Source organism: Triturus cristatus, chromosome 6 (genome assembly GCF_964204655.1).
Source record: "Triturus cristatus chromosome 6, aTriCri1.1, whole genome shotgun sequence".
Classification (NCBI taxonomy): Eukaryota; Metazoa; Chordata; class Amphibia; order Caudata; family Salamandridae; genus Triturus; species Triturus cristatus.
In genome coordinates, this window is record NC_140589.1 from 147480996 (window position 1) to 147508189 (window position 27194).

The 27194-nt window shown below is 48.6% G+C and overlaps 1 protein-coding gene and 1 non-coding gene across 2 annotated transcripts in view; both read left to right on the plus strand.

Moving 5' to 3' along the window:
- WDR43 (WD repeat domain 43) overlaps nucleotides 1-27194 on the plus strand; it is a 366881-nt gene that overhangs the window by 112232 nt on the left and 227455 nt on the right. The window contains exons 5-6 of the mRNA XM_085610376.1: nucleotides 174-313; nucleotides 1452-1554. Of these exons, the coding sequence (XP_085466502.1) occupies nucleotides 174-313; nucleotides 1452-1554 (243 nt within the window). The remainder of the gene's footprint in view (nucleotides 1-173; nucleotides 314-1451; nucleotides 1555-27194) is intronic.
- On the plus strand, nucleotides 709-793 carry LOC146816530 (small nucleolar RNA SNORD53/SNORD92). The gene has a single exon (XR_014965183.1). It is a non-coding gene; the product is annotated as a small nucleolar RNA SNORD53/SNORD92 (small nucleolar RNA).

A 27194-nucleotide genomic window follows, 5' to 3' on the forward strand; every position in this document is an offset into this window, starting at 1 on the left:
TAGTCACTCACAGGAAGCACAATCTTCTGTATTTTTCTTTAAAAATAAATTTTCGGTCTCTCTGTAAAATTTGTAAAAACTGGGAGCCGTACACGTGTATTTCCAGCCTTAAAACTGTTTAAATGTTATATTTAGAGTTTTAATAACTCAAGATATTTTTGTTTCTGTGATAGCAATTCACAGGCCATGCGACGGCCGTCACATCACTTATCTTCACAACAGTACGACCTCCGAATGAAAGTCAGCCCTTCGATGGAATCACAGGCCTCTATTTTTTGTCAGCAGCTGTGCATGACCGGTTACTCAGTGTATGGTATGTTTCAATTTTCTTAACCTCTTGACATTTTCATTTATTTCTACAATCCTCCCTTTGGCATTTTGTTGTCTATTTTGAAAGCTTGTGTGCCTCCACAAAGTGAGACTTTGGTTTTGTTAAAATAGTTTGTTTTGACCTCCATGATATTTAAATCCTGACTAAGATTTTTTTATAAATGCTTTGTATAGTGTTTTGAAAAAGAAATTGGAAAAAGCTTATTCACAGAAGGGGATTTTCCCAGTCAGACTGGTCACTGCCAACTGGTACTTATTTAAGTATATCTACAACTAATATCTGAAACACAGACTTTGTCTGTTTAGTTGTATATAAGAATGGAGACCCACTCTCCTTTGGCAAGATGGAGTTGTGCACCTTGGGGTCGCTGTTGGCTGATGCTGTGATGATACCTTGCTTTTGTGGTTTCGAATTACTGAAAATGTAATGAAGACTTCTATTTCCTTGGCTGTGTCTGAGCATGCCCAGCAGACCCCAAGGAAGGGCATATGTAAACATGCATGTGCACCATAATACCTCTGTTGAGGTGGCATTGAATCTGCCACCTTTCCCATTACTTTTCCCATTCATCCAAGAAGATGGCATGCCCTCAGCAGACACCTCAATGGCCCTTCATAAACATATGCGGCCTATTCCCACTTGATGAAAAAGTAAATGACCTGAAATGCGATGTTTGTGAAAGCACCTAACCGAATTATGGTGAATACACCCTCTGTAATTGTTTTAGAAAAGATTTTGTCATAATTTCTTCAAAGAGACAGTGCCACAAATGTCAAGTGTACGGCTCTTTTGTGGGGCCTTGATACTCCGATGATGAAGATGCTTTGTCGGCCAATAGTGCAATACAACCTTCATTGCTTAATCAGGTCAAAATCGTCTATCAGTTTCTCCTGAATGGTTGTTTAAAGTCAGTGTCCTCATTGCCTTATCTTTCCATTCTGTCTGTAAGTTTGTGTTTATATGGGAAAAGCCATTCAATTACAAAAGTCCCTGAAATCTGTGTACAGTTGCCTCTGGGATTCTGCATTTGTTCTGAGTGATCATTAAAAGCACTTTTGTAAGATAACGCACTTATTTTCAATCCAACCAGTCTGATAGTGTTGTGCAAATGTTTATTTAGGCAAGTGAGATCAGAGGTTAAAGAGAAGAATGCCATCTTATCCTTCAGACTTCCAGAAGAGCCAGTTTGTATTGACTTGACTGTATCGGAAAGAAAAGAGGAGGTAAGTGATATTCTGATAGTTAGTTCTGATGGATGCTTCAACAAGCAGATTCCTCACCCTTATAATATTTCCCAGGTACCAGACTGTATAAGGAGGTTTTTCATAGCATGAAAATCGGGAGCCAGTAATATCCCTAGCTGTGTCCAATCTCGTACCAGAAGGACTGCATAGGGGCATGTCCAGTCCTGATGCAGAAAGTGTGCAGCGTCTGTAGCACAGCAGGGCATCACAAGGGCCATGAAGGTTTCATTTGGTGCAGGCGCTATGCTGTGTAATTGACATGAATATGTTAAAATGATGAAGATGAAATGGATACTGGCTGGATATGCTCACAAGTGTCCCAATGCCTTTGGAGAGATGGGCACCCTGGGGGTCTGATTCCCAGCAAGCCCTGGGTTCGGCCCCTGACAAGGGGAGCAGCTTCAGTCATGCTGTATTCCTGGGAGCCCAATCCTCTAGCTGTGGGCAAGAAGTACATCTGTGTAAAATTTTTCATAGCAGAACAGAGCCGCATATAAGTACCAAAGTACCACCCCTGTGTGCTAACATCCGTTCCTTTCTGCACCATGGAATGTGGATACAGAGCTCCGCTCCCTTTTTGTTGAGTTTTGAAGACTGTTTCAAATTGAAATCAAATGTGTTAGGGAATGCTGTCCCGGTCTAAAACTACAGGGTTCAGACAATTAAACAGTTGGGGCTATTATTGGCTCCAGATTTCCATGTCATGACTGTTGAAAACTGATGTTGGTAAAGGACCCACATGTGGTGTGTAGGCTCTACGATACGTGTTCCCTCATGCACCTGAAGTCTGTTTGGGGCAGTGATGCGAAGCTCTACGTTTCAGAACATCGAACGAAGTCAAGGACCTTGCGCAAATCCCTCTCCAAATCAAGGGCGTGTACTCATTCCTGCTCTCAAGGCCATCCCCAAACAAGTGTTGTTCTGCACAAGGTCTGCAGTGGTGGCTCCTTGACTTCAACCTGACCAGTGTCTGACCCCTCTCCCTTCCCCATCCAGATGTGACGGATGCATCACAGTGGCAATTGCATCTGAAGTGGCACAGGGAGACTTCTGAACCCTGTCTTGATCTTTCCACCACCGCTGAGAATGTGCAGTGTCTAAACGTTTTCACGTTGATGCTGTAGCGGAGGTCTTCCCTAAGAGATGCATTTCGAATGCGGTAGAACATGGGACTTTCTGTATGCCTTTTACAGCTCTCTTCCTTGCCAGAGTTCTGAAAAAAATCATGAACAACCGGGCTCAAGTCATCCTAGTGTTCCTGGATTGTGCTAGTAGTGTGGTAGTCTATACTTCCACCAAATGTGTGTGCTCTCCGAGCAAGCTACCAATTCAGGAGGATCTACTGTTGCAGAAGGGCACGGTTCTTCACCTGAACCTGCGAAATCTCCACTTCCATGCATGGAGATTAAGCTGCTGCAGTTTACGGCAGTTGTGGATGTCGTTTTGGCTTCTAGGCATCCTTCCACAAAGAATTATTTACACCAGTTGCTGGCACAAAATGTGTATCCTGGTATGAAGTCCACAGACCGACAATTTGCAAGCCATGCTGTTGGATATTTTATTTAATGTCTTTTGTCTCAGCAAGTCCTTGCGGTGGGCGCTATTAAAGTTTATTTTTCAGTACTTTCAGCCTTTGTGTTTACCAAACCCAACTGTCCTTGTTTAAATCACCTGTGGTGATTCAGCTCATTAAAAGTTTAAAACGTGTGTTCCCTCTTAAGCAGTTTGCGATGCCACAGTGGGAGCATAATTTGGTGCTGAATTTTCTGATGTGTTCTCCCTTCGAGGCGATGCACAGCTGTTTGCTCTGTCTTCTGGCACTAAAAACTGTCTACTTTGTCAAAATCACTTCAGCTGTTGTGTAATTGAGCCACAGGTTCTCTCCGTGCAAAAGCCATACACTGCTTTTTTCCCAGAAAAGCTTGTGCTGATGATCTTGAGGGCCTGCTTGTCGATATTTGTGACTCCTTTTCACATTGTAGTACATAGGAACAATGGTCCCAGTAATCAATAAGTAAACACACAAAGTATTTTAATCAAAGGCAATTATTCAAAAACTCATATTTTGGTTGACAGTGTTATTTATTCACACTGGGCGTATATACGTTAATGGTATTATTTAATTGTATTCAAAAGTGCCCCTAGAGTAGAGAGGGGAGACGGGGGATTTGGGGGGGGGGGGGTGATGTGTTTGAAGTGAGGATAGAAAGGTGAGTAGGACGTGTAAATCACACACATATATTATTTACAAAAAACACGGGCTTCGGTCTAAAACCCAACAAATTTGCAATATACCAAAACATTAAATAGCCATGATTTTTTACATTGACACAGTGATGGATCGCTGTTTATCGAACTGGCTGATGTTGATGTTTCGATCCCTGGTTGGTAGGTTAATGTATCCCCTATAGCGGGGTCTTCCATCAGGACAGGGGGAAGGGGCTGGTCCCTAGGGATAAAAGATAAATTGGCCTTAGTGTTGAATTTTACATTACGATCATTATAAAGACGGGGGGGGGAGGCAAGAGCCTCAAATTTACCATTCGAAAATCACTGAGTGATGGTGCACTGCTTATTTAATTCCTGATTTTGTGCATTTCCATTGGGCCTTTTCTGATTCTGCACCTTGTATCCGCAGGTGCTCTCGCTCCCGCCTTGTTTTGGAGCCTACGCATCCACACCTATCCCTCCAACATTTGTGGAGTGATTTTTCAATGGTAAAATTTTTAGGCTCTTATAGCAGAGCTCCCACCTTACAATCCTCTGTTTATTGCAGCATGTTTTGATTCCATGCTTTCAAATAAGTGACAAAGGGGGTCTTTTAAAATCGCGACCCCTATGCACTGCACTGATCCACACTGACATTCGTTCCTTCTTTTGAACTGTGTTTTAGGGAAGATATCTGCACTGAAAATTGATTGTCGGTAGCAGATGTCTGTCACAGACCCACACAAGATGTGCCTTTGGTGCCCCATCTCCGATCACAAATATGCCCTAATGCACCCGAAGGCGATTCAAGGCCACAATGTGACTGTGTATGTTGCTAAACACAATAATTTGTGTGCTGCGCCAATGTTGCTCCAAGTTATGGGCTCAATTCCAGTCACGGACCATTCCCATTGCTGTTCCACTTCCCCCTCAAAATCTTCTGGTAACTCCAGTTCAAAGCATAAGCAAGCAAAGTGAGACTCTACCCCTCCTGCCACTCTGACTCAAAAGAGAAGGCATGAGGGCGTCAAGAAATAAGTTGATTGCTCTCAAGGTTGCCTGCCTTAGAAATGATTCCTTGATTGGTTCAGACGTGCCCTAGGTTTCCCAGGAAGTTCTTGACCCCGCAACAGATGTAGGCTTTCAAAGCGGCAGTGCAGTAAATATTCTATGCTTTTCTTGCTTCCTCTGGAGCACTTTGGGGACCTACGGAACCACAGGAGCTTCTAGTATGCTAACTGCTTACAGCAATGTCTGTCCCCTCGAGACAGGTTACAAAGCCCGTACTGAGACTGCTACAGACTTCCAATCTGGCCCCAAGATCCACATAGGTCTCTGCTGCCGTGACACCAGTACTGATGTTACTGCAGCTGGGTGATGATCCAGTACCCTTACCTATATCAGTCCCCGAACCAACATCCGCTCCAGTTTGACCATGCCACGCTACTAAATTACAAAGGCACAGGCATTTGTCATAAAGCCTGCATCTACCGTATTGCAAGAGAAGCTCTAGTTTCTTTTTGGCTGACCCTAATTCTGTGCCGGAGTATGGTGCACCTTTGGATACAGATTGATGGGGAAGGGGATGACTTGCTCCCGCTTAATCATGCCGGACTAGTTTCTTGATAACTGATTAATAAAAATCATTAAATCAAGGAACATATAAAATGCATTGGTTTTAAAACAAAAGAAGTTTAAATGTGGTTATAATAGCAGAGCTAATTCAACCAATCCAATTCAGAACAATTCTATTAAAGATCTTTAGGTGAACTGAAAATCCTGGTAGAAAACACTAGAAATCACCAGAATTCAGTAAAGAGCAGCAACACAATCCTTCAACTCAGACAATAAACAGGGTTCTCAAACCATAGGCCAGACAATGCTCTAGAAGCAGTAACTCAACATCATAGTATAACCAGATACTTGGGGTTCTGTCCAAGACTGGCTTCAGGTGTTAATTGTAAGCACAATAAATTCCAAACATAATTGCATGGGGAACCAGCTCTTCTTTAGTCTACCCTTTGAAGGAAAACATCACCAGCTGGACTTCATAGTTGTGGCCTTTCCTCAACCATGAGGAAAGGCCATTTTCTCATGGTTGAGTAAATGCCTATTTCAGCTTATCTTATTTTTAAAAAAAATAACAAAATACAAAAAAGTAGAATAGTAATCTACATTGAAAAGCATAACATTGCCTTTGACATTGAAATTAGCCTCACTATACTGCCTGCATATCACAAAAAAACTATATATATATATCCCTAAATCACTTTTAGTCATTACTAGTGGCTTTAAGTAATTGGCTTAAGTAGGCATTGCTTTTTAGGTCTCGCCTGACCCAGCGCGTGCGCTGGTCTGGCGAGACATTTTGTGAGAGCTCCAAAAAGTACTACCAGGCCAGCCTAGACCTACAGTGCAGGTGCGTGGGCGGGCGCGTCGCGCTTTCCCGCGATTACTTTCGCTTTTGATGTTTGATCGCGATCACTTTCGCGGCCGCTTTGATGTTCTCCGTGAGGCTTCAATAGATTGCAGCAGTTAAAACAAGCTTTGGCATAGCCAATAGGTCTCGCTTTTGGGACCTTATAAGTGTTTAGTTATGCAACTGTTGCATGGCTAAACACTTATAAGGTCCCAAAGGCGAGACCTATTGGCTATGCCAATGCTTGTTTTTAATGCTATCTCCACAGCATCAGGTAGACCATGTCGGTAGTGCATGAGTCAGTATTGCAGCAAAAAGCTTTTAAAGGCTCATATGCGTTCTGTTGTATGATGGTTTGTGATTAGGCCAGACATTGTATTTTGGTCTAAAATAATTTTTTCTGGGATTTTGGAATGACAGTACAAAGGCCAAGCTTTGGTGCAATGTTTTTAATATACGAATTCTTACATTTCCAGTTACGCATAAAAAAAAATATCATTGCCAAGGAGACAAAACCATGTTATTGATATCGGAACATTAAACACTTTTAGGTAGAAAATATATTTAACATTTTCTCCAATTATCATCACATTTGTATACAATTTTCAGCAATTTTTATTCCCCCCCTTTGTTTTGGGGGGACAAATGTAAAAGCATGGCCCAATGAATTTTAAGAATATTTAACACTGAATGCAGATTACATTTTGTAGCCACATCAGCATGTTTCAGAAAGTTTGTACCAGTTGTGACACATAAATACCAATAAACAAAATCCCACCACTTCTGCAAAAAGCAGTGATGTAGCTGCTGCTACAGGCCTCTGGTCTAGGCTGATGGACTACATGCCCATAGCATGTAGACTCTTCAACAAATTGAGCCTAATTATAATCAATGGTGGCGTGATGTCACCTGCTAACTCTCCAAATGAAAAACCACATACTCCATATTGCAGTTAAGTCCTAAGCTTAGCTTGCCAGTTGAAATGCCTATACATCTCCCTAGTTTGGCCGACTCCATCCAAGACCAGCCATTTAAAGCAAATTTCCATAAGCTTAGGCCTGTGAAAACCTCCTTAGCCTGATCAACACTTATTTTTTCCCGTACTGATACTCGCGCCATGGCAGATCCAAATGAACAATATAGATACATATTGCAGATAAAAACAAATTCAGTGCGAACTTTGCCATTAGCATGTTCTCAGCAAATGCCAGTCTCTCTCTGTTCAGAAGTGCTGTGTATACTATTGAAAATAAGAGGTATTCATTTTACCAACTCTAATGTAGAACCAGTATTCTAATTTACAAATGGCAACTGTCAGCATCTTTCTTTTTGTTTTTCCTAAACTTTAATTTGGTCTGAAATGCCGCAGTTCACATAGCTTGGCAAGCACTGTAGTAAAAAGCAAAAACATTTTGTGACCAAACCTAATTTCACGCGTGCACTGGAGTCTGTTATTTCGTTTTTGCAAACCAACTGTCCATTCTGATTGGTCACAGCAACTCTATTGCCTACTATAATGTTGCCCCACTTAGTTTTTCCGCTCTTGCTGAACACAACGGCAAAGCTTTGAAGACGCGTTGTACCTGGGACTGAAGTTTCCTGGGACCCACATAACTCAGTCTGGTGGGTTGAAAGCCTGCCTTGATCCATCTGACTGTAAATTGATCCTTGATGCCATTAAGGTGCTTTGTCTGTAGCTCCGCTTCAAACTTAAGCCCAAACCCAGACTCTCCGTATTCAAGTATTATCTTTCTGAAAGACTTCACCTGCGGATGCCTCACCGTTTAAATATTCCGCAGGTGACAGACCAGATCTGGACACTCACCTCAGTTCTGTTTATTCTGCACCCCCAGATGCAGTTCTGGAGCTAGCACTCGTCCCTGAGAATTTTACCTCTTTACAAAATGTTCAGAGTGCAAGAGAAATGTCACCAAAATGAAAGGTATTAAACCGTTTTGTAAACTCATGTCTGGGACAGATCTCATCAGGTTTGCCTGGGGTTGATTCATAACTCTTAAGACCTGCAGTGATTGAGTGTTGATAAACCAGAAAACCATACAAGACCACAAAGTGAAACACTATATTTCAAGCACCAAAAGACTCCACAATGAAACTGGTCCAAGTCAAAAGTTCGGTCCCGTTGCAGATCCAGAAATTACAGGAGTCATTCCAGAGGCCCGGCTTCGTCTCAATCAAAGTCATTGTGCAAGTTAAAGAAAAAGCACATGAAATGTAAGTGGAACTCTGCCCCTTTCCACTGCTCTCCCTCTCGGGGGTGTGAGAAAGTGGTTCTGTATATACGGTTCACAGTCCACGGAGGTTTGGCAGAGGCTAAAGTTAGATATAACCTTACTCTCTAAAGTGGTAGCTTGGTTGAGCAGTAAGACAGTACCAGAGGACAGTGTAAAGCATTTTTTGCACACACTCAGCCAGCAAATGGTCTCGCACACTAAATAACTGAACTCTAGGCCAATGGTTTATATATAAAAAATATATGCTTGTTTTATTTTAGAACCAACAATAGGTATTAAAATATACTGTTCGAGGCATATGAGCTGCAGATTGTACACTTAGCATAGATCGCCATCTGGTGTTGGGCCCGGATGTTTGCAGTTTGTTTTTGTTCTTTGGACAGTCTTTGGAAGTCACGAGTTCGGTGACTCCTCCTTCGGTCCGTACTGCGCATGGGCTTCGGCTCCATCCTCAGATTGTTTTTTTCCGCCATCGGGCTCGGATGTGATACTTCGTGCTCCGGCTTCGAACTCCTACGGTTCCAGCCTCGACGGAAAATCCTCGTTTCTTCGAGTTTCTTCATCATCATCTTCATCTCTCGAAGCGGCACTTTTCTCCATCCCGTACATCGGCACCGGCCTTCGGGCCCTCCTCGACTCCGGTCCCGGCCGATGGAAAGGACTCCGTTCAAAAAGTGCCCAAAATGTGGGTCTAAATTTCCCCACACCGACCTCCATCAGGTGTGTAACCTTTGCCTCTCTCCAGAACACGAGGCCAGAGACTGCCCTGCCTGTAAGTCTTTTCGATCAAAGAAGACCATCCGAGATCGAAGAGCTCGACGCACCATGGCGCACTCATCGTCCGCAGCTCCACCGGACATCTTCGGAGACGGCGCCGAAGCTTCGGGGCAACTACACACCGAGCAGGAGGACGACGTCTTCAGCGCTTCCGAGGCCGACGACTCCGACTTGGAGGACATCACACCGGCGCAACGGGTCGTGAGTACTGTACCCCCTCCCACCCCCGCACCCAAAACCAAAGAGACTCAGGTTACACCCTCGCCTGCAGGCCCGGGTAAAACCAAGCACAAAGCTTCTATCACCCCACCTTCGGGCCCGGTGTCGAAGCCTCAAAAGTCTCACGGCAGCTCGGGCTCGAGCCAGCCGACGCCTGGTGCCGAAAAACGGCATCCGGCACCGAAGAAAGTAATACCCAGCTCGACTCCGAAGCCACCGGTGCCGAAGCCTGGACTCTCGGTGCCGAGATGCCCCAAAAAAGCATGGCGCACAGAAACCATCGAAGCCCTCTGCTCCGAAATCATCTGCGCCAGCGGACGATTCGACGCCACTGGCTCTGTTTACACCAGACCCTTTGCAAAAGACTCTATCTAAAGATCCAAAGACTGGGCTATTGACTTTAATTATCAAGAAAAGACGCCTTGACACTCCGGCTCCTCCTCCACCACCCAAACGGAAGGACTCTGCCACTTCTCCCCTCAGAGTGCCCTCCCCACTACCTCCTCCTCTGCCTCCTCCACTTCCTCCACCCCCTCCCCCTCCCAGGTCTCCGCCACCTTTACCTCATTACTCCCCGACCCCGTCCCCAGATCCAGATGACGGGGACCCGGATAATGACCCGGCTGACGCCCCAATGGACCCCACTCCACCGGGGACCCCAGACCCATGGGAAGACTACCACAACCCTGACATACCTGATATGCCTCAGGACGACCTATACCCATCCAGGCCGTCTCCTCCAGAGGACTCCTTAGGGTTTCATCACCTAGTGCAGAGAGCAGCACACTACCATGGGGTGGACATGCACAGCGAACCAGTGGAAGACGACTTCCTACTGGACACATTTGACATTCAGGACAAATCCACGTCTATTTTGCCCATGCTTAAGGGTGTCACCAAGCATGCTGCAGAGGTGTTCAAAGACCCTGTCAGGGCCAGGGTACTAAACCCTAGAATAGAGAAAAAGTACAAGGCGGCACCCACAGACCCTGCATACATTAAGGGCCCTGCTCCCTTAGATTCCCTAGTTGTCTCCACAGCTAGAAAGCGGGCTAACTCCCAGTCCTCAGGAGAAGCCCCACCGCCAGACAAGGAATCGAAACTTCTAGACGCGTCTGGCAAACGCACCGCCTCCCAAGCTGCAAACATGTGGCGCATTGCAAATACACAAGCGCTACTTGCGCTATGACAGAGCACACTACGACGAACTTGAGGCTCTTATACAGCACCTTCCCGAAAAACACAAGCGCAAGGCTCATGACCTGATACAGGAGGGTAAACTAAATACAAACACCTCCATTAAGTGTGCCCTCGATGCAGCTGACACTGCTTCTAGAGCCATAAATACCAGTGTCCTGCTTCGTCGCCATGCCTGGCTCAGGATCTCAGGGTTCAAGCCTGAAGTCCAGGCGTCCATACTCAATCACCCTTTTGACCAACAAACTCTCTTTGGGCCAAAGGTAGACGAAGCGTTGGAAAAGATGAAAAAGGACACAGACACAGCAAAGTCTATGGGGGCACTCCAAACACAAGCCTCTAAACGTTCCTTTCGACGCTCGTCCTTTCGTGGCACAGGCAGAGGCTTCTCCACCGATAGCGCCTCTACCTCCTACAAGTCCCCTCCTCAAAATACCTTTTCAAAGGGCAACCAAAGGGGTGGTTACAGAGGCAACAACAATAAGGGCAGGGGCAAAACTAACACCACCCGTTCTGCCACCCCGCCCGCACAATGACTTCCCTCTGCTCCCCCCAGACCATCCCACTCCGGTCGGGGGCAGACTACAAAACTTTATCCACGCATGGGAGTCCATAACATCGGACAAATGGGTGACCCAAATTATTCGGTCAGGGTACTGTCTCGAGCTAACATCTACCCCACCCAATATCCCACCAAGGCACCGTCCAATGTCTCAAGAACATTCCACACTGCTCAAACAGGAGGTACTCTCCCTCCTCCAAAAACACGCTATAGAGCAGGTCCCCATCAATCAGCAAAATCTAGGGGTCTACTCCCTATATTTCTTAATACCAAAGAAAGACGGGACCCTCAGGCCCATTCTGGACCTCAGGCCTCTAAATGCCTACATACATTCAGACCATTTCCACATGGTCACCCTACAACAAGTCCTCCCGCTCCTCTGTCAGGGAGACTTTCTCACTACCTTGGATCTGAAAGACGCATACTTTCACATTCCAATACACTCCTCTCACAGGAAGTACCTCAGGTTCGTGGTGGACGGGCAGCATTACCAATTCACGGTTCTCCCCTTCGGGGTCACCACCGCACCACGGGTGTTTACCAAATGCCTAGCGGTAGTAGCAGCACACCTCAGACGTCAACATATTCACGTCTTCCCTTACTTAGACGACTGGCTGATAAAGGCCGCGTCCTACCACCAATGTGTGCAACATACAAACAGCACCATCCAACTGCTCCACCAGCTAGGCTTCACGGTGAACTACCAAAAGTCCCACCTCATACCATCTCACACAAAGCAATATCTCGGGGCCACTATAGACACCTCCAGGGGTATTGCCTATCCAAACTCAGCCAGAATCACAAGCATTCAAGCCTTACGCAAAACATTCCTTCCTCAACACTCTCTTCCAGCAAGAGTGTTTATGAAGCTCATAGGAATGATGGCGTCTTGCATTTTCATAGTGCCCCATGCAAGACTCCACATGCGTCCACTTCAAGAGTGCCTAGCACAACAGTGGAACCAGGCCCAGGGTCAGCTGACGGATCTGGTGTTGGTGGACGGCCGCACACATCACTCTCTGCAGTGGTGGAACACCACAAACCTTTCCAAAGGGCGACCGTTCCTGGACCCGGTTCCTCAGGTGATTCTAACAGCGGACGCATCGCTCTCCGGCTGGGGAGCGCACCTCCTACACCTCACAATGCAAGGTCTATGGACGCCACAGCAAAAATCGCTCCAAATCAACCATCTGGAGCTCTTGGCGATCTTTCTAGCCCTAAAATCTTTCCAAAAACAGATTTCGGGCAAAGCAGTCCTCATTCGCACAGACAACATGACTGCAATGTATTATATCCAAAAACAGGGGGGACACACTCTCCCCAGCTCTCCCGCTTAGCCCAGAGCATATGGAGATGGGCAATTCCCCAAAACATCTTTCTCCTGGCACAGCACGTTCCAGGCGTACAAAACACCATGGCAGATCTGCTCAGCAGACAAACGCAACAACTACACGAATGGGAACTGCATCCACAAGTTCTTCACCCATTCTTCCAACAGTGGGGGCATCCTCAAATAGACCTCTTCGCCACCCACGAAAACAAAAAATGCCCAAGCTTCGCCGCCAGATACCCACACCCATTGTCCAAGGGCAATGCGATATGGATGAACTGGTCAGGCAGATTTGCATACGCCTTTCCACCTCTCCCACTAATTCCATTAGTGGTAAGGAAGCTACAACAACACTCCCTCACACTCATTCTAGTAGCTCCGACGTGGGCCAGGCAGCCGTGGTACACCACACTACTACAACTATCAGTGGTACCACATCAAAAACTGCACCTATCCCCATGCCTCCTAACCCAGAACCATGGAGAAATCAGGCACCCGGACCCAGCTCAGCTCAACCTGGCGATCTGGCTCCTGAAATCTTAGAATTTGGATACCTTAACCTGCCCCCTGATTGCATGAACATCATCATGGAAGCCAGACGTCCTACCACTAGAGCATGCTATGCCGCAAAGTGGAAAAGATTTGTAATTTACTGCTGTAACAATACAATCAACCCTTTAGATGCATCCATACAGCACATCATATGCTATCTGCTCCATCTTCACAGGTGTAACCTGGCAAATTCATCCATACGCCTACACCTAGCAGCGATCGCTGCTTATCTACAAAACAGACAGCATTTATCACTCTTCAGAGTGCCCGCTGTTAAAGCCTTTATGGAAGGCCTTAAACGAGTAATTCCTCCCAGGGCACCACCTTCCCCTGTATGGAATCTAAATTTAGTTCTTACACGGCTAATGGGCCCGCCCTTCGAACCAATGCATAAATGTGAGCCACAGTTTCTCACCTGGAAAACAGCTTTTCTCGTAGCTATCACTTCCCTTAGAAGGGTTGGTGAAATACAAGCGTTCACTATACAGGAACCCTTCCTACAAATACATCACAGCAAGGTCATACTTCGCACAAATCCGAAGTTTCTGCCCAAGGTCATTTCCCCCTTCCATCTCAATCAATCGGTGGAATTACCTGTCTTCTTCTCGCAACCTCAATCTGTTGCAGAGAGGGCCTTACACACACTCGATGTTAAAAGGGCTTTGCTGTACTACATACAAAGAACGCAACCCTTCAGGAAGACTAAACAATTGTTCGTTTCCTTCTCTCCACCATATAAAGGCAACCCCATCTCTAAATCAGGGATAGCTAGGTGGATTGTAAAGTGCATACAAATTTGCTATCAAAAGGCAAAAAGAACATTATCTGTTCCGCCTAAAGCCCACTCTACAAGAAAGTTAGGGGCTTCTATGGCTTTTCTAGGGAACATACCCTTAGATGACATATGTAAAGCTGCCACATGGTCAACACCGCACACCTTCACAAACCATTACTGTGTAGATGTGCATTCCAAGCAGCAAGCTAGGGTGGGCCAGGCTGTACTAAAGACACTTTTTCAAACCACTGCAACGGATACCGGTGGTCGCCGCTAAGGTTGGGTACTGCTATATAATCTATGCTAAGTGTACAATCTGCAGCTCATATGCCTCGAACGGAATATGCTACTTACCAGTATGCATCTGTTCTTGGCATGTAGAGCTGCAGAGTTGTACACGCCCACCCGCCTCCCCGGCTACCTGTATCCGTTCCAGTACATCTTATTTAGATACAACACACATGGGTTTCTCACTGTTATTACTACGCTCCATCATTTCCCTGTTGGCGAAAAACAATCTGAGGATGGAGCCGAAGCCCATGCGCAGTACGGACCGAAGGAGGAGTCACCGAACTCGTGACTTCCAAAGAACAAAAACAAACTGCAAACATCCGGGCCCAACACCAGATGGCGATCTATGCTAAGTGTACAACTCTGCAGCTCTACATGCCAAGAACAGATGCATACTGGTAAGTAGCATATTCCTTCTCAGAATGAGATGCTTTATATAAATACTTTTGCAACATGCAATTGACTTTTGTAGAAAGTTAGTTGATTGCAATAGGCAACACAATTCTAAACACAATGCATTGAGTTCAATGGAAGTTTCAAGTTATTTGCCACAGATTACTTTTAGGATTACTTTTGGAATTCCAGGACTGGATCCTAGATTCAGTCCTGGGTCAATACTTGGAATCAAGTGATAAAAGTTGACTTAATTACTGTGATGATTTTTAGACAATATTTTGCTATTTTAAAAGTTGACACTTAGAAGAAAATATTTCATAGAAAAGTCAATAGTTCCCTATGGCAGAAAATTCAAGTTGCAGGTATAGTATGTTCTCGTTACTTTTGTAATCCAGTACTGGGTGCCTAGACTCAGTACTGGGACCTTTATCCAAAACAGGTAAGTAATTAAGTTTTCAGATATTATACGATTTTTAAGGAATATTTAAAGTTTGCAGAAATTGACACTTAAAAGAAATTTCACAGAAAAACAGTCAATGATTTCCTATGGGAGAAAATTGGGTTACTGGTAAGTACAGTTGAAAGTATTTTTCAGAGTCGGTGCTGGGCACCAAGATCCAACACTGGGAGCTCACCTAAGAGCAGGGGAGTGTTTTCGTTACTCGGCTGACTTTTGGTGAATATTTTAAGTTTTGAAAAGTCCACACTTAGAAGAAATTTCAGGAAAAACCAGTCAATGTTACCCTATGGAGAAAATTGAGTTATCGGTTTAAAGGTAAGTACTCGACTGGCAGAGTTAAGGTTCTGGGTATAGACTCAGGGGGGGGTGTGGGGGGGCGGGTCTCTTAGGGTCAGGTAGGTACAGTTGGTTCACCCTCAGCGGCACAAGGGCGGCCGGGTGCAGAGAGAGTTAGGCCCAATGTTATCCTATGAGAGGTAGGGGGGCCTTGGTTGGTGGCTGCTGACTAGCAGGCCACGCAGCTGTGGGAGCTGGGCTCCTGGTCACTTAGGGCAAGTGGGGAAGTAGATGGGTGTAGAGGTTGCACTGCCAAGGCCACTCGGGCTGCTGGGTGCAGGGTGCTTTTGAGCCTTCGGGCGCTGAATTGATTTCAATGGGAAATCTCCGGTTTAGAAAAAGACTGCAAGCTCTGGGACAAATTCTTCAGGTGCCGCTACCACTTCGAGAGGTAAGTTGGGTAGTTGGAGGATAGGTAGGTTCCCCGGGATTGGGCACAGGGGGCCGCGGGGCGCCGGGTGCAGGGGTGCCTTTTGGTGTAGGGAAATCTTACCCTCTGTTGATTGAGGTTGGGGGGGGGGGGGGGGCACCTGGTTCTGAGGCTGCAGGCTTCTTCAGGAATGTCGAGGGAGGTCCTTGTGTGCCGGACTCGGGGTCACAGTCGCCGTGGGGTCGTCCTCGTGGTCTTTGTTCACTCCGGCACAGGCCAGGCTTGGCGGGTGCAGAGTGTGCTGAGTTCGCGGTTCCGGGCTGCTGCCAGGGATTAGAAGTAGTTTTTGAGTAGAGCCTCTAATCATTGGAGTCCCAGGTGGCTTGGAGTCAAAAGGTAGCCAGGTCCTCCGGGGTTTGTGAGGTTGCTGGCCACAAGAGATGCCGGGTTGGAGTAGGTTCGAGGGTCGACAGGCCGGTAGGGCTGGGGCCAAAGCAGTTGGTGTCTTCCTCTTAGCAGCTGCAGGGCAGGTCTTCTTTCTTCTAGCTCTTCTTCGGATTTTGGAATCTGGAGAAGGAAGGTTCAGGGTGGCCCTAAATACTACATTTAGGGGCGTTACAGGTGGGTGAAGGGTAGGGACCAATGGGTCCCTGTCCTGGGGTGGGTACACCCCCTATCCTGCCTCTCTCCTGTGGGAGGGGGGCAGTAGCCTAGTCCTGATAGGGTAGGGCTCCCCATCTTGAAGATGGCGAGAGCCCGGAGATGTGCTTCACCTCGCCTCCCCCACCTGAGGGGTGGGGTTGGCAGGCTGGCACCTCCCCTGGCCTTATTTGGGGTTTCTGGCCAAGCTTTCTGCCAGAGTGGGGGGTTGCAATGGCCTGGGGAAGCTCACAGAGGCGGCATGCCTTTGAAGCTTCCCCCTGCCCATCCTGGGGGAGGAGATTTAGCACCTTGCCCAGGATGTGCATTGTTGCAGGCCCAGGAGAGCTGGGGCTCTCCTACCCAGGGGTCCAGCAACATGTCTGCTGTGTGGCAGCCTCAGAACAGACGTGGATTGTAGGTTAGGTTTTAGGGGGCATCTCTAAGATGCCCTCTGGGGTGCTTGGTACATTAAATCCCACACTGGCATCAGTGTGGGTTTAATGTGCTGAGAAGTTTGATACCAAACTTCTCAGTCTTCAGTGTTGCTATTATGGTGCTGTGGAGTTCGTGTTTGACGAGCTCCCCGCACCATATACTCTTAAATGGCAGCACTGCACTTAGTGCCCAGGAATGGACCTGGGTACTGTAGGGGCACAGGGCTCCTGCTCTTGTGCCCACACCATTGGCATAGGGCACACCGCTAGAGGGGTGGCTGATGTATGCCATGGCAGTGTAGGTGATGGGCATTTCACACAGGGATGTGTGCCATGTCGACTTTTTGTCTTGCACCCAGACACCCAGCCTGCAAGGGCAGTGTGTGTGTGTGTAAGGGTACAGGGCCTCTAAGGGTGGCACAATGAGTGCTGCAGCCCTTAGAGGCCTTCCCTGGTCACAAGGCCCTGGGTACCTAGGGTACCATTTACCAGGGGCTGACATGTGGCCAGGGTTTCCCGTTTTGTGTTTTAGGGAAGGAACATAGGTCCTGGGCACCTGATTGGCAGGAGTCCAGGGCACACTCAGTCAGAATACATTCAGCAATTCAGCAAAAAGTGGGGGCATACCATGCAAGAAAGATGGCACTTTCTCACAGGGGGTGAGACTGAAGATCACGATCTCACTCCCTAAGTTGATTGACAACTGAGCCTGTCCCGCAACTTGGTCCTTTGCTCCCCGATTTTCCAGGGCTGTCTGCCACTCTAACAGATCGAAGAGTGCTCCGAGGCCCTGACTCTTTGGATCCTTGCTGACTCCCTCTGCTGCGCCTTCGGCCCCCTCGGAGCCAAGAGGCTCTCCATCTGGAATACCACTGGAATGGTTCACCCTTGGGCAAGATGGACCCGCTGAGACCATCACTAGTTCCAACATTGCTGCCACAGGAGCTCCAGTTCTGACTGCTTTTCCTAGAACTTCCAATGCCGATGCTGACTCATTTGACACCCTGAAGATGAGGTACCTAGTGTCCTCTTACTCTAGGACATTATTTGATCGACTGAGGCTACACCTGGCCACTGTTGAGTCACCACTTCCTCCACTCGTTCTACCCCATCACAAGGGAGAACACATATCCTGCATTCCCTCTTTGGCACAAATTTGGACATTGACTTTGATGTGGGCGGTGAGATTTGACAGCCATACCACGGAGAGAATTGGTATAATGTATTACAGGAAGCTAGTGTCTTTGATACCTGTGTGTTGGGGCCCCTTTCACCTTCACACCTGTCCTTCCCCCAAACTCCCTCCAGTCCAGCCACTGAGCTCATTTCTTACATCATGGTTATGCATTGTCCTTGACCACCAGTTCCCCACCTTCGAGAAACAAACCGAAGTCCTGAGAGCTTTTAAAGAACCACTTACGGATACCTTACTGGAGGCATGGGCCAAACCTTGCTCTAGACCCCTGGTTAACCGCCAGATTTTAAGACACCGATGCCCTGGTTGACCCTGTATTTTTATCTCATCACCTCTCTCCTGAAAGCTTGGTTGTGCAGGCATCTACAAATGTCTAACCCAAACACATTTTCAAATACTCAACATCTCCTTCCCACTCCCGGACAGGCAGTTAAAATGGGTGGAGACGTTTGGGAAGAGTTCTTGTCCACCAGCTTGGCTCCTAGATCGAGAAGGCCACCTGCCTCATGGGCCGTAATCAAGAGGGATTTGGTGACTCGAGTCCTCCCAGGAGTTCTCTGACCTGTCCTTGCACAGGCTATACAGGATTGTCATGACATGGCGAAGTTCACAGTTCGTTGTGGCTTAGACCTCACCGATTTGAACGGGGCATTGGAACCAGTGTTGCCACTTTCTGCCACACTTGACTGTGGTCTACCAGTTTTCAGGTGCTTACCAGTTGTCCCTCATAGGTATGCCTTCTGTCTACAGATTCCTTTACTTGGAACTTTTCCCAGGAGACAGATCTGGACATTTTTAGTGAGCTTTACCCCTGCGCGCCTGTAGGTGATGTAGTTAGGCTCATCATGGCATCTACATCGTCTGTCAGGCAAAGACAGGCCCGATGTCTATATATGTGCCGCCCCAGCATGCTGACGTCTGTGCTTTTCTTTCTGCCCCAGTCCCAGCAGTTCGAGTTACTTTTTGACTGACCGTCTTTTTTACCTTTTGTCAAAGAACTTTTGAGTCATTGTCTCCTGGAGCGGCAGAGATGTCTGCGAGAAATAGATTTTTAATCCCTTTGGTGCCTGCCACTGGCAAATGTCAGTAACTGATATACACCTCTGCCTCTTGTGTCTTGAATGCGACATTGATGCCAAGACCTGTATTGTTGTGCCTAAGCGGGGCTGTCCTTCAAGCTCCTTGCCGCTTGGCGTTAGACGCTGTAACTGTCTCAATTCCTGTTGGTAGGAAGGTCCTGGGATCAGTCGCAGAGCCATCGATCGTCACAGTCGAAGCCACCTGGGCATCCCGGTAAATTTCACAAAAAGAACAAGAAGTCAAAGAGGCCTTAGACTACGCTCTGTCCGCCAAGACTAGTGAACGTCTGCGTTCGAGGTCTGGCTCGCCCTCTGGTTTTGGAGGGGCTCCTATTAGCTTTCCACTGGCGGGTTTGCCCCGGCACCTTTCTGGGTTCTTGGATCCATGGACTGATCTGGACTGGCACTAGCCGAGCCATCTAGACTTTCCCCGCCGCTGACCCCGCTGCTGATATCGCCGGCTCCGCCACTGGCCGCCCCACCCACATGATCACCAACTCCAACACGAAGTCTGATTAGTGTTGTCCAGCACCTACTGGAACCATTCCATCCAGACCCTAGCCTGTGTCCTATTCCTATGGGCTGGAACTTGGGGAAGATTGGGAAGGGCCACTGGACCCTCATAAATACCTACCCCTAGAACTCATTGAGGACAACTGGTGCGAGGATCTGGCGGATCCCAGTGGCCTGGACACCTCCCCAGATACTGGCATGGTCTCTCCTTCTACCGTGGCTACAGAGACTGGAGCCTTATTTGCAATGGTGGTGAGAAGGGCAACTGTGTTCCTTGACTTTCAGCTTTCCGGAGATGCTTCAGCCGGGAGTCATTTTTTCCGAATTGCTTTACCCTTTTAATGAAACCCTCAAGGACTTCATGCTCGGAGGGGCCTGGTCCAAACCCTGCACAGGGGCCCTTATGTAGGACAATTGCCCCGCCCCAGGGGACGCCATCTTTCTCACCCAACAATTTACCCCATAGAGCTTCGTGGTCCAAGCCTCCACTGCAGCACTATATTCTGACGCATTCCCTACCACTCCATGGAGGAATCAATGAGGATCAAAGGAATCAGAGGCTGGATATCTGGGGAAAGATGTTTTCTTCCACCAGCCTGGCACTGTGGTCTGTGAACACCGCATGCCTTTTGGACTGATACTCCAGCTCGCTCTGGCAATCGGTTGAGCAGGTGCTGCCTATGGTCTCTGAGGGGGCCCGGGCCATACTCTTCCCATCTGTTGCTGATGGGAGGGACTCTGATGCGTGCGCCATCTGCTGTGTGTTGGATACAACCAACTCGCTAGTTGTATGAAGCTGGCTCTCTATAGTGGGCTGTGAGAGCCTCTTTTGATATGGTTAGCCCCCCCAACGGTAAGTGTTGTCTATTTTGTAGCTAGGCGGCCACTGCAGCCAAATGTAATTATATGGAAGTGAACGCAAGGCCAGAGTTGTAGATGTAAAAGGTAACAATGTTCTTTATTGTAGCACTGTGAAGTGGCTCTTTTGACATGGTTAGCCCACACTTTTTGCCTGGAAAATATGGTTCGATTGAAACTGCCAACTATGTCCCCATGATACCAAAGAGGGTCCCCTAGGGGCCACTCTCCAAGGTAATTCAAACTGCCACTGCAACCTTTATGCCTTGGTGTAGAGAAAAATAAGTCGACATGGCACAATGCCTGTGTGCCATTCCAAGCAGCACTGCCTAAGGTATAGGTAAGTCGCCCCTCTAGCAGGATTTACAAATCCTAATCCGGATGCACTATATTTCGGATGTGGGCATATCTGCATGAGTAGATATGCCCCTACAATATTTGTCTATTCTTAATATTGTATGTGCCAGTGAAGCCAGAGAGTACACATGGTCTGGAAACACAACAACTCTAGTTCCCCACCGCCATGATGGCTTCACTGAACCCAGGAGTGTTTTGTACCAAACAACTCCTCTCAACCTGATGCCAGTGTGGGATTTATTGAAACATGGACCCAGAGGGTAGTACCTCCTGTGAGAAAGTGCCATCTTTCTTGCATGGTATGCCCCCACTTTTTGCTGAGATGTGCTTTGACTGAGTGTGCCCTGGGCTCCTGCCAATCAGGTACCCAGAGCCTGTGTTCCTTTCCTAAAACTGCTTGAAGCCTAAAGCCAATTGGCATCTCTGGTCACATGTCAGCCCCTGGTAAATGGTACCCTAGGTACCCAGGGCCTTGTGACCAGAGAAGGCCCCTAAGGGCTGCAGCACTTATTGTGCCACCCTTAGAGGCCCTGTACCCTGATACCCTGACACACACGCACTGCCTTTGCAGGTTGAGTATCTTGGTGCAGAACAAAACAGTCGACATGGCACACATCCCTGTGTGCCATGCCCACAACACACTGCCCTGGCATACCTCAGTCACCCCTCTAGCAGGGTGCCCTATGCCATTGGTGTGGGTACAGGTGCATGAGCCCTGTACCCCTACAGTACCCAGGTCCATTCCTGGGCACTGTAAGTGCAGTGCTGCCATTAAAAGTATATGGTGCTGGGAGGTTGTCATCACGAACTCCACAGCACCATGATGGCTGCACTGAAGACTGAGAAGTTTGATATCAAACTTCTCAGCACATTAAACCTACACAGATGCCAGTGTGGGATTTAATGTAAGATACACGACAGAGGGCAACTTAGAGTTGCCCCCTGAACCTAACCCACAATCCACGTCCTGTCTGAGAGGCTGCCTAGGCTGCCACCCAGCAGACATGTTGCTGGACCCCTGGGTAGAGAGCCATCCGCTCTCCTGGGCCTGCAACAATGCACATCCTGGGCGAGGTGCTAGGTCTCCTCCACCAGGATGGGCAGGGGAAGCTTCAAAGGCATGCCGCCTTTGTGAGCTTCTCCAGGCCACTTGTTGTACTCCGCAACTGGCCCCCACTGTTTCTGACCCCCACTGTGGCGGGAAGACTGGCGGGAAAGCCCAAGTGAGGAAAGGGGGTGTGCCAGCCTCTGCCAACCCCACCCCTCAGGTGGGGGAGACAAGGTGAAGCACAACTAGGGGCTCTCGCCATCTTGTGGATGGGTAGCTCTGCCCAATCAGGATTAGGCTCCTGCCCCCCTCCCACTGGAGAGTGGCAGGATAGGGGGTGTATCCACCCCAGGGAAGAGATCCATTGGTCCCTGACCTCTACCTACCCGTAATGCCCCTAGATGTAGAATTTAGGGGCACCCTGAACCTTTCTTCCTTAGATCCCGAATCCGAAACCAGCAAGAAGAACAAGAAGGAAGACCAGCCATGCAGCTGCTAAGAAGAGGACGACACCAACTGACTTGGCCCCAGCCCTGTCGACCCTCGAACCTGCTCCTGCTAAAACCTGGTGTCTCCAGTGGTCAGCAACCTCAAACCCCGGAGGACCTGACTGCCTTGTGACTCTAAAAAGACTGGGACTCCCATGAGCAGTGGTTCTGCTCAAAGCAAGTAACAAACACCTGGTGCCAACCAGGAACCGCGACTTCTGCACACTCTGCACCCGCCAATCCTGGCCTGTGCCTGAGTGGACAAAGACCCCGATGACGTCCCCTCCGGCGACTGTGACCCACAATCCAACACCCAAGGACCCACCTCGACACTCCGGACGAAGCCTGCAGCCTCAGAACCTGGGACCCCACCAACCGCGACCAGCAGAGGGTAAGATTTCCCGACGCGAAAAGACACCCTTGCACCCGGTGCTTTGCGGCCCCCTGTGCCCAGCTCCTGGGTGCCTACCTAACCTACAGCTTCCCAACTTAACTCTCGAATTGGTGGTCGCACCTGAAGAATGTTCGTCCCCGAGCTTGCAGCCTTTGTTAGTCTTGTAACTTCTCCATTGAAATCCATTGAGCGCCCGACGGCTCAAATGCACCCTGCACCCAGCCGCCCGAGTGCCCCTGGGAGTGCAACATCTATCCTGATCTACTTCGCCACTTGCCCTGAGTAAGTGATCAGGAGCCCAGCTCCCACAGCCGTGTGGCCTGCCTGCCTGCTAGCAGCCACCAACCAAAGGCCCCCTGCCTGCCATTGGGCCTAACTCTCTGCACCCAACTACCCCTGTGCCGTTGAGGGTGTAACAAAAGTGTCGAGTTTTGAAACTTTAAAATATTCACTAAAAATCAGCTGATCAACTAAAACAAAATTAGTCACCTGTTATCAGGAGAGATCCCAGTGCTGGATCTTGGTGCCCAGCACTGACCCTGAAAAGTAATTACAACCGTACTTGCAGATAACCTGATTTTCCTCCATAGGATAACATTGCCTGGTTTAAGCCAGAAATTCTTCTAAGTGTCGATTTTTGGAATTTACAAATATTCCTTAAAAATCGCCTGTGTAACAAAAACGATTTCTTTCATCTGTTTACAGAAAATGCACCAGGGATGAATCCAGGATCCAACCCTGAGTAAGAAAATCATACGCAAAGTAACTGATATTGCATTTACTTAAAAATCCCCCTTGATTCAATGTTATAATTGTGTTTGAATTGTGTTGCCTATTGCAACAACTGTAACTATTGCATTCAAAAGTCAATTGCCTATTGAAAGTATTTAACTGAAGCATCTCATTCTGAGAAATTATATTTTGATACCTACCTGTGGTTCTAAAATAAAACTATATATTTTTATATATAAACCACCGGCCTAGAGTTCAGTTCTTGAGTGTCTGAGACCATTTGCTGACTGAGTGTGTACAACAAATGCTTTACACTGTCCTCTGATACTGCCTTACTGCTCGCCCAAGCTACCACTTTAGAGAGTAAGGTTATATCTAACTCTAGCCTCTGCCAAACCTCTGGGGACTGTGGACTCTGTGCACACTGAACCTTGTGTGCAGTATGTACAGAGACACTTTCTTAAACCTCCTGAGAACCTACCAACCCTGGTGTTGTCTCTGACTGGCTCTAGGCAGTCTGCCACCACCAGAAAGTTTCTGCACTCCTGGGTCGAGAGCCCTCTGCTGAGAGGCTAGAAGCAAAGCCCATCTTGGGCGGAGGCGTCACACCTCCCCCAGGATAAGCACAGTGCTTGAAAGGGAAGCTTCAAAGGCCTTGCCACCTTTGTAATGCGACCCCAAGCCTGTGCTGCTAGCAGCAGATGGCAGCCCCTGGTTCAAACCCCCTACTTGTGGCGGAGAAGCAGTGGGAAAATCTAAGTGAGAACAGGAGGCGGTCCCCCCCCCTTGCCAACTACACCCCTCAGGTACTGGAGGTGAAGTGAAGCACATTTTTCAGTTCCCACCATCTTGGAGATGGTGTGACTTAACCAATCACGGCTAGGGCTTTGCCCCCCTCCAACAGGAGGGTGGCATACTATTGGGTGTAGACATCCCATGTGAGACCCATTGGCCCCTACCTGAAGACCAAAGACGAGCTGGACACTACAGCGTCGCACCAGTAGAGAAGACTGCAGACCCCAGCTGGCTTGGCCCCAACCCTACCTGCCTGTCTGCAGCCCTCTACGAGCCTGTGCCAAAAGACGAACCGTCCTGCAGCCCAGCGACCTTGGGAGGACTGCCTGCCTTCAACAAAGATCAAGATCTCCACTGGACAGTGGAGCTGTCCAGAAGAAACCAACTTTAAAGAACTCTGCCTTGAGGAACCTTAAAACCATTGCTGAACCCACCTCTGCACCAGGCACCCTCGGCCCAAGTCCAAGTGGCTCACTGGTTTTGTGAAGGTTCCCCAGCTCTTCTGAGCAAGAGTCCACCATGGGCTAACTCCTGCTGGACTCCACCTCGATGCCTGCTGCCTCAACTCGAAGACTCCTCCTACCTATCCAGTGAGACCTTTCCCAATGGCGAAGGACAGCCTAGCACCCAAAGGCCCTGGGCTTTGGGGAGTGCGACCAGCGGTGTACCTGCATCCCCTATCATCTCTACTTACCTGGACAGCTGTGTGATTTTCGTCCGGCCCCATTGGTTTCCGTTGGGTGCCCCACGCTGTGTTGGCACGCTGCACCTGGCTGCCCCTGTGTTGCTGAGCATGTTTGGTGCTGTCTTGACACCCCATGCTCCTCTTAACCCCCAGAGATTGGGATACCAAACCGCTTGACCCGCCTGTGAGCAGCATCTCTTAGATTACCCCCTTTCTCCATTAGATTAATTTGGCGCCAAATGCAGAGTTTGAATCCTACCCCTGTGCCACTTGAAGTGCAGATTTGCTACTTACCTGAACCTTGTCTGGTGCGGATCCTTCATCCTGAAAACCAAGGAGGCGGCAGTGCTGGTGCCAGGTTTCTTCGGATTCACCCAGCTTTCTGTTGTAGTTTTACGAACAGAGCTGCTGTTCGCAGGGGGTCAGGTCTTTGGGGAAGGCAGACAGTCCTTCCAGGAGTTCTGGGGGTTGCTAGCTGCAGGATCTTCGGTAATGGCAGACTGGCCGGTAGGGCTGGGGCCTAGTCAGTTGTTCTCTGTAGTCTCCTCTGCTGTGCGACATCTTCTGTCCTTCATAGGTTGCAGGAATCTGAGGAGGCAAGGTTCAGGGTCACCGCTAAATACTAAATGTAGGAGCGTTCACAGGGGTGTGCAGGTCGGGTACACCCCTATTTTCCCCCCCGTGGAAGGAGTGCATGAGCCTCTCTCTAAATGGCTTGGTCCCCTCATCTTTAAGATGGAGGAAACTGAGATGTGTGCTTCACCTCGCCTCCGCCCACCTGAGTGGGTTTGGCAAAGGTAGGCATACCTCTCCTCCTAACTAGGTTTCCCCACCGATTCTCCTGCCCAAAGTGGGGGTCAGAACCGGTGTGAGCCAGTTGCTGGGGGCACCAAAAGGCAGGGACAGCTTTCAAAGTCTGCAGAACTTTGAAGGTCCCCCTTCGTGGACCCACCCATCCTGGGTCCTGGGGTAGTAGGCATGGCACCTCTGCCCAAGATGGGCTTTGTTTCTGAACTCCGAGAGTGGAAGAGCTCTAGCCAGGTGTCCATAAACCTGTCTGGTGGCGGAAAACCACACCAGGGCTGGTCGCTTTTCAGGCAGCATCTCTAAGATTCAGTTTGTGTGCTTTTTACATTAAATCCCGCACTTGAATCAGTGTGGGTTTAACGTGCTGAGAAGTTCCCAGATTTCAGTAACGGCATTATGGAGCTGTGGAGATAGTAATATCCAACTCCCAGACCATCTGCTCAATATAGCTTTACTGCACTTAGTGTCTAAGAATGGACTTAGACACTATAGGGGTACAGTGCTCATGCAACTCTACCCTCACCTGGGAACTGTTCCACCCTGCTAGAGGGTGACTTACCTAGGCCCCAGGCAGTGCCTTGCAGGCATGGCACACGGATGTGTGCTATGTCTACTTATTGTACCACCCTTAGAGGTCCTGTACCCTTACACACAGCCTTTGCGGGCTGCGCGTTTTGGTGCAGAACAAAGTGATGTCAACATGGCACTCATCTGTATGCCATGCCTACAAACCACTGCCCTGGCATAGATCAGTCACCCCTCTAGCTGGGTGCACTATACCAGTGGTGAGGGTACAGGTGTATGAGCCCTGTACCCCTACAGTGTCTAAGTCCATTCTTAGACACTTGAAGTGCAGTGCTGCCATTAAGGGTATATGGTGCTGGGATTATGAACTCCACAGCACCATAATGGCAACACTGAAAACTGAGAAGTTTGGTATCAAACTTCTCAGCACATTAAACCCACACTGATGCCAGTGTGGGATTTAATGAAAAATGCACACAGAGGGCATCTTAGAGATGCCCCCTGAAAACTAACCCACCTCTAGTGTCCTGACTGAGTGACTGCTTTCAGCTGCCACCACCAGACATGTTTTTAGACCCCTGGGTCGGGAGCCTGCTGCTCCCTGGGGCCTGAAGCAGTGCACATCCTGGGGTGAGGTGCCAAGCCTCACCCCAGGCTAGCCTCCTTTGTGAGCTTCCCCAGGCCATTTGCTGCTCTCAGCAACTGGTCCCCACTGGTTCTGAACCCCCACTTTAGGCAGGAGAACCGGCGGGGAAAAACAAGTGAGGAAGAGAGGTGTGCCCACCTCTGTCAACTCCACCCCTCAGGTGGGGAAGGTGAGGTGAAGCACAACTCCCAGTCCCTGCCATCTTGCAGATGGGAGGGGGGGGGGGGGGGGGGAAGCCAGCCAACCAGGGACAGGCTCATGCCCCCCACCCACTGGA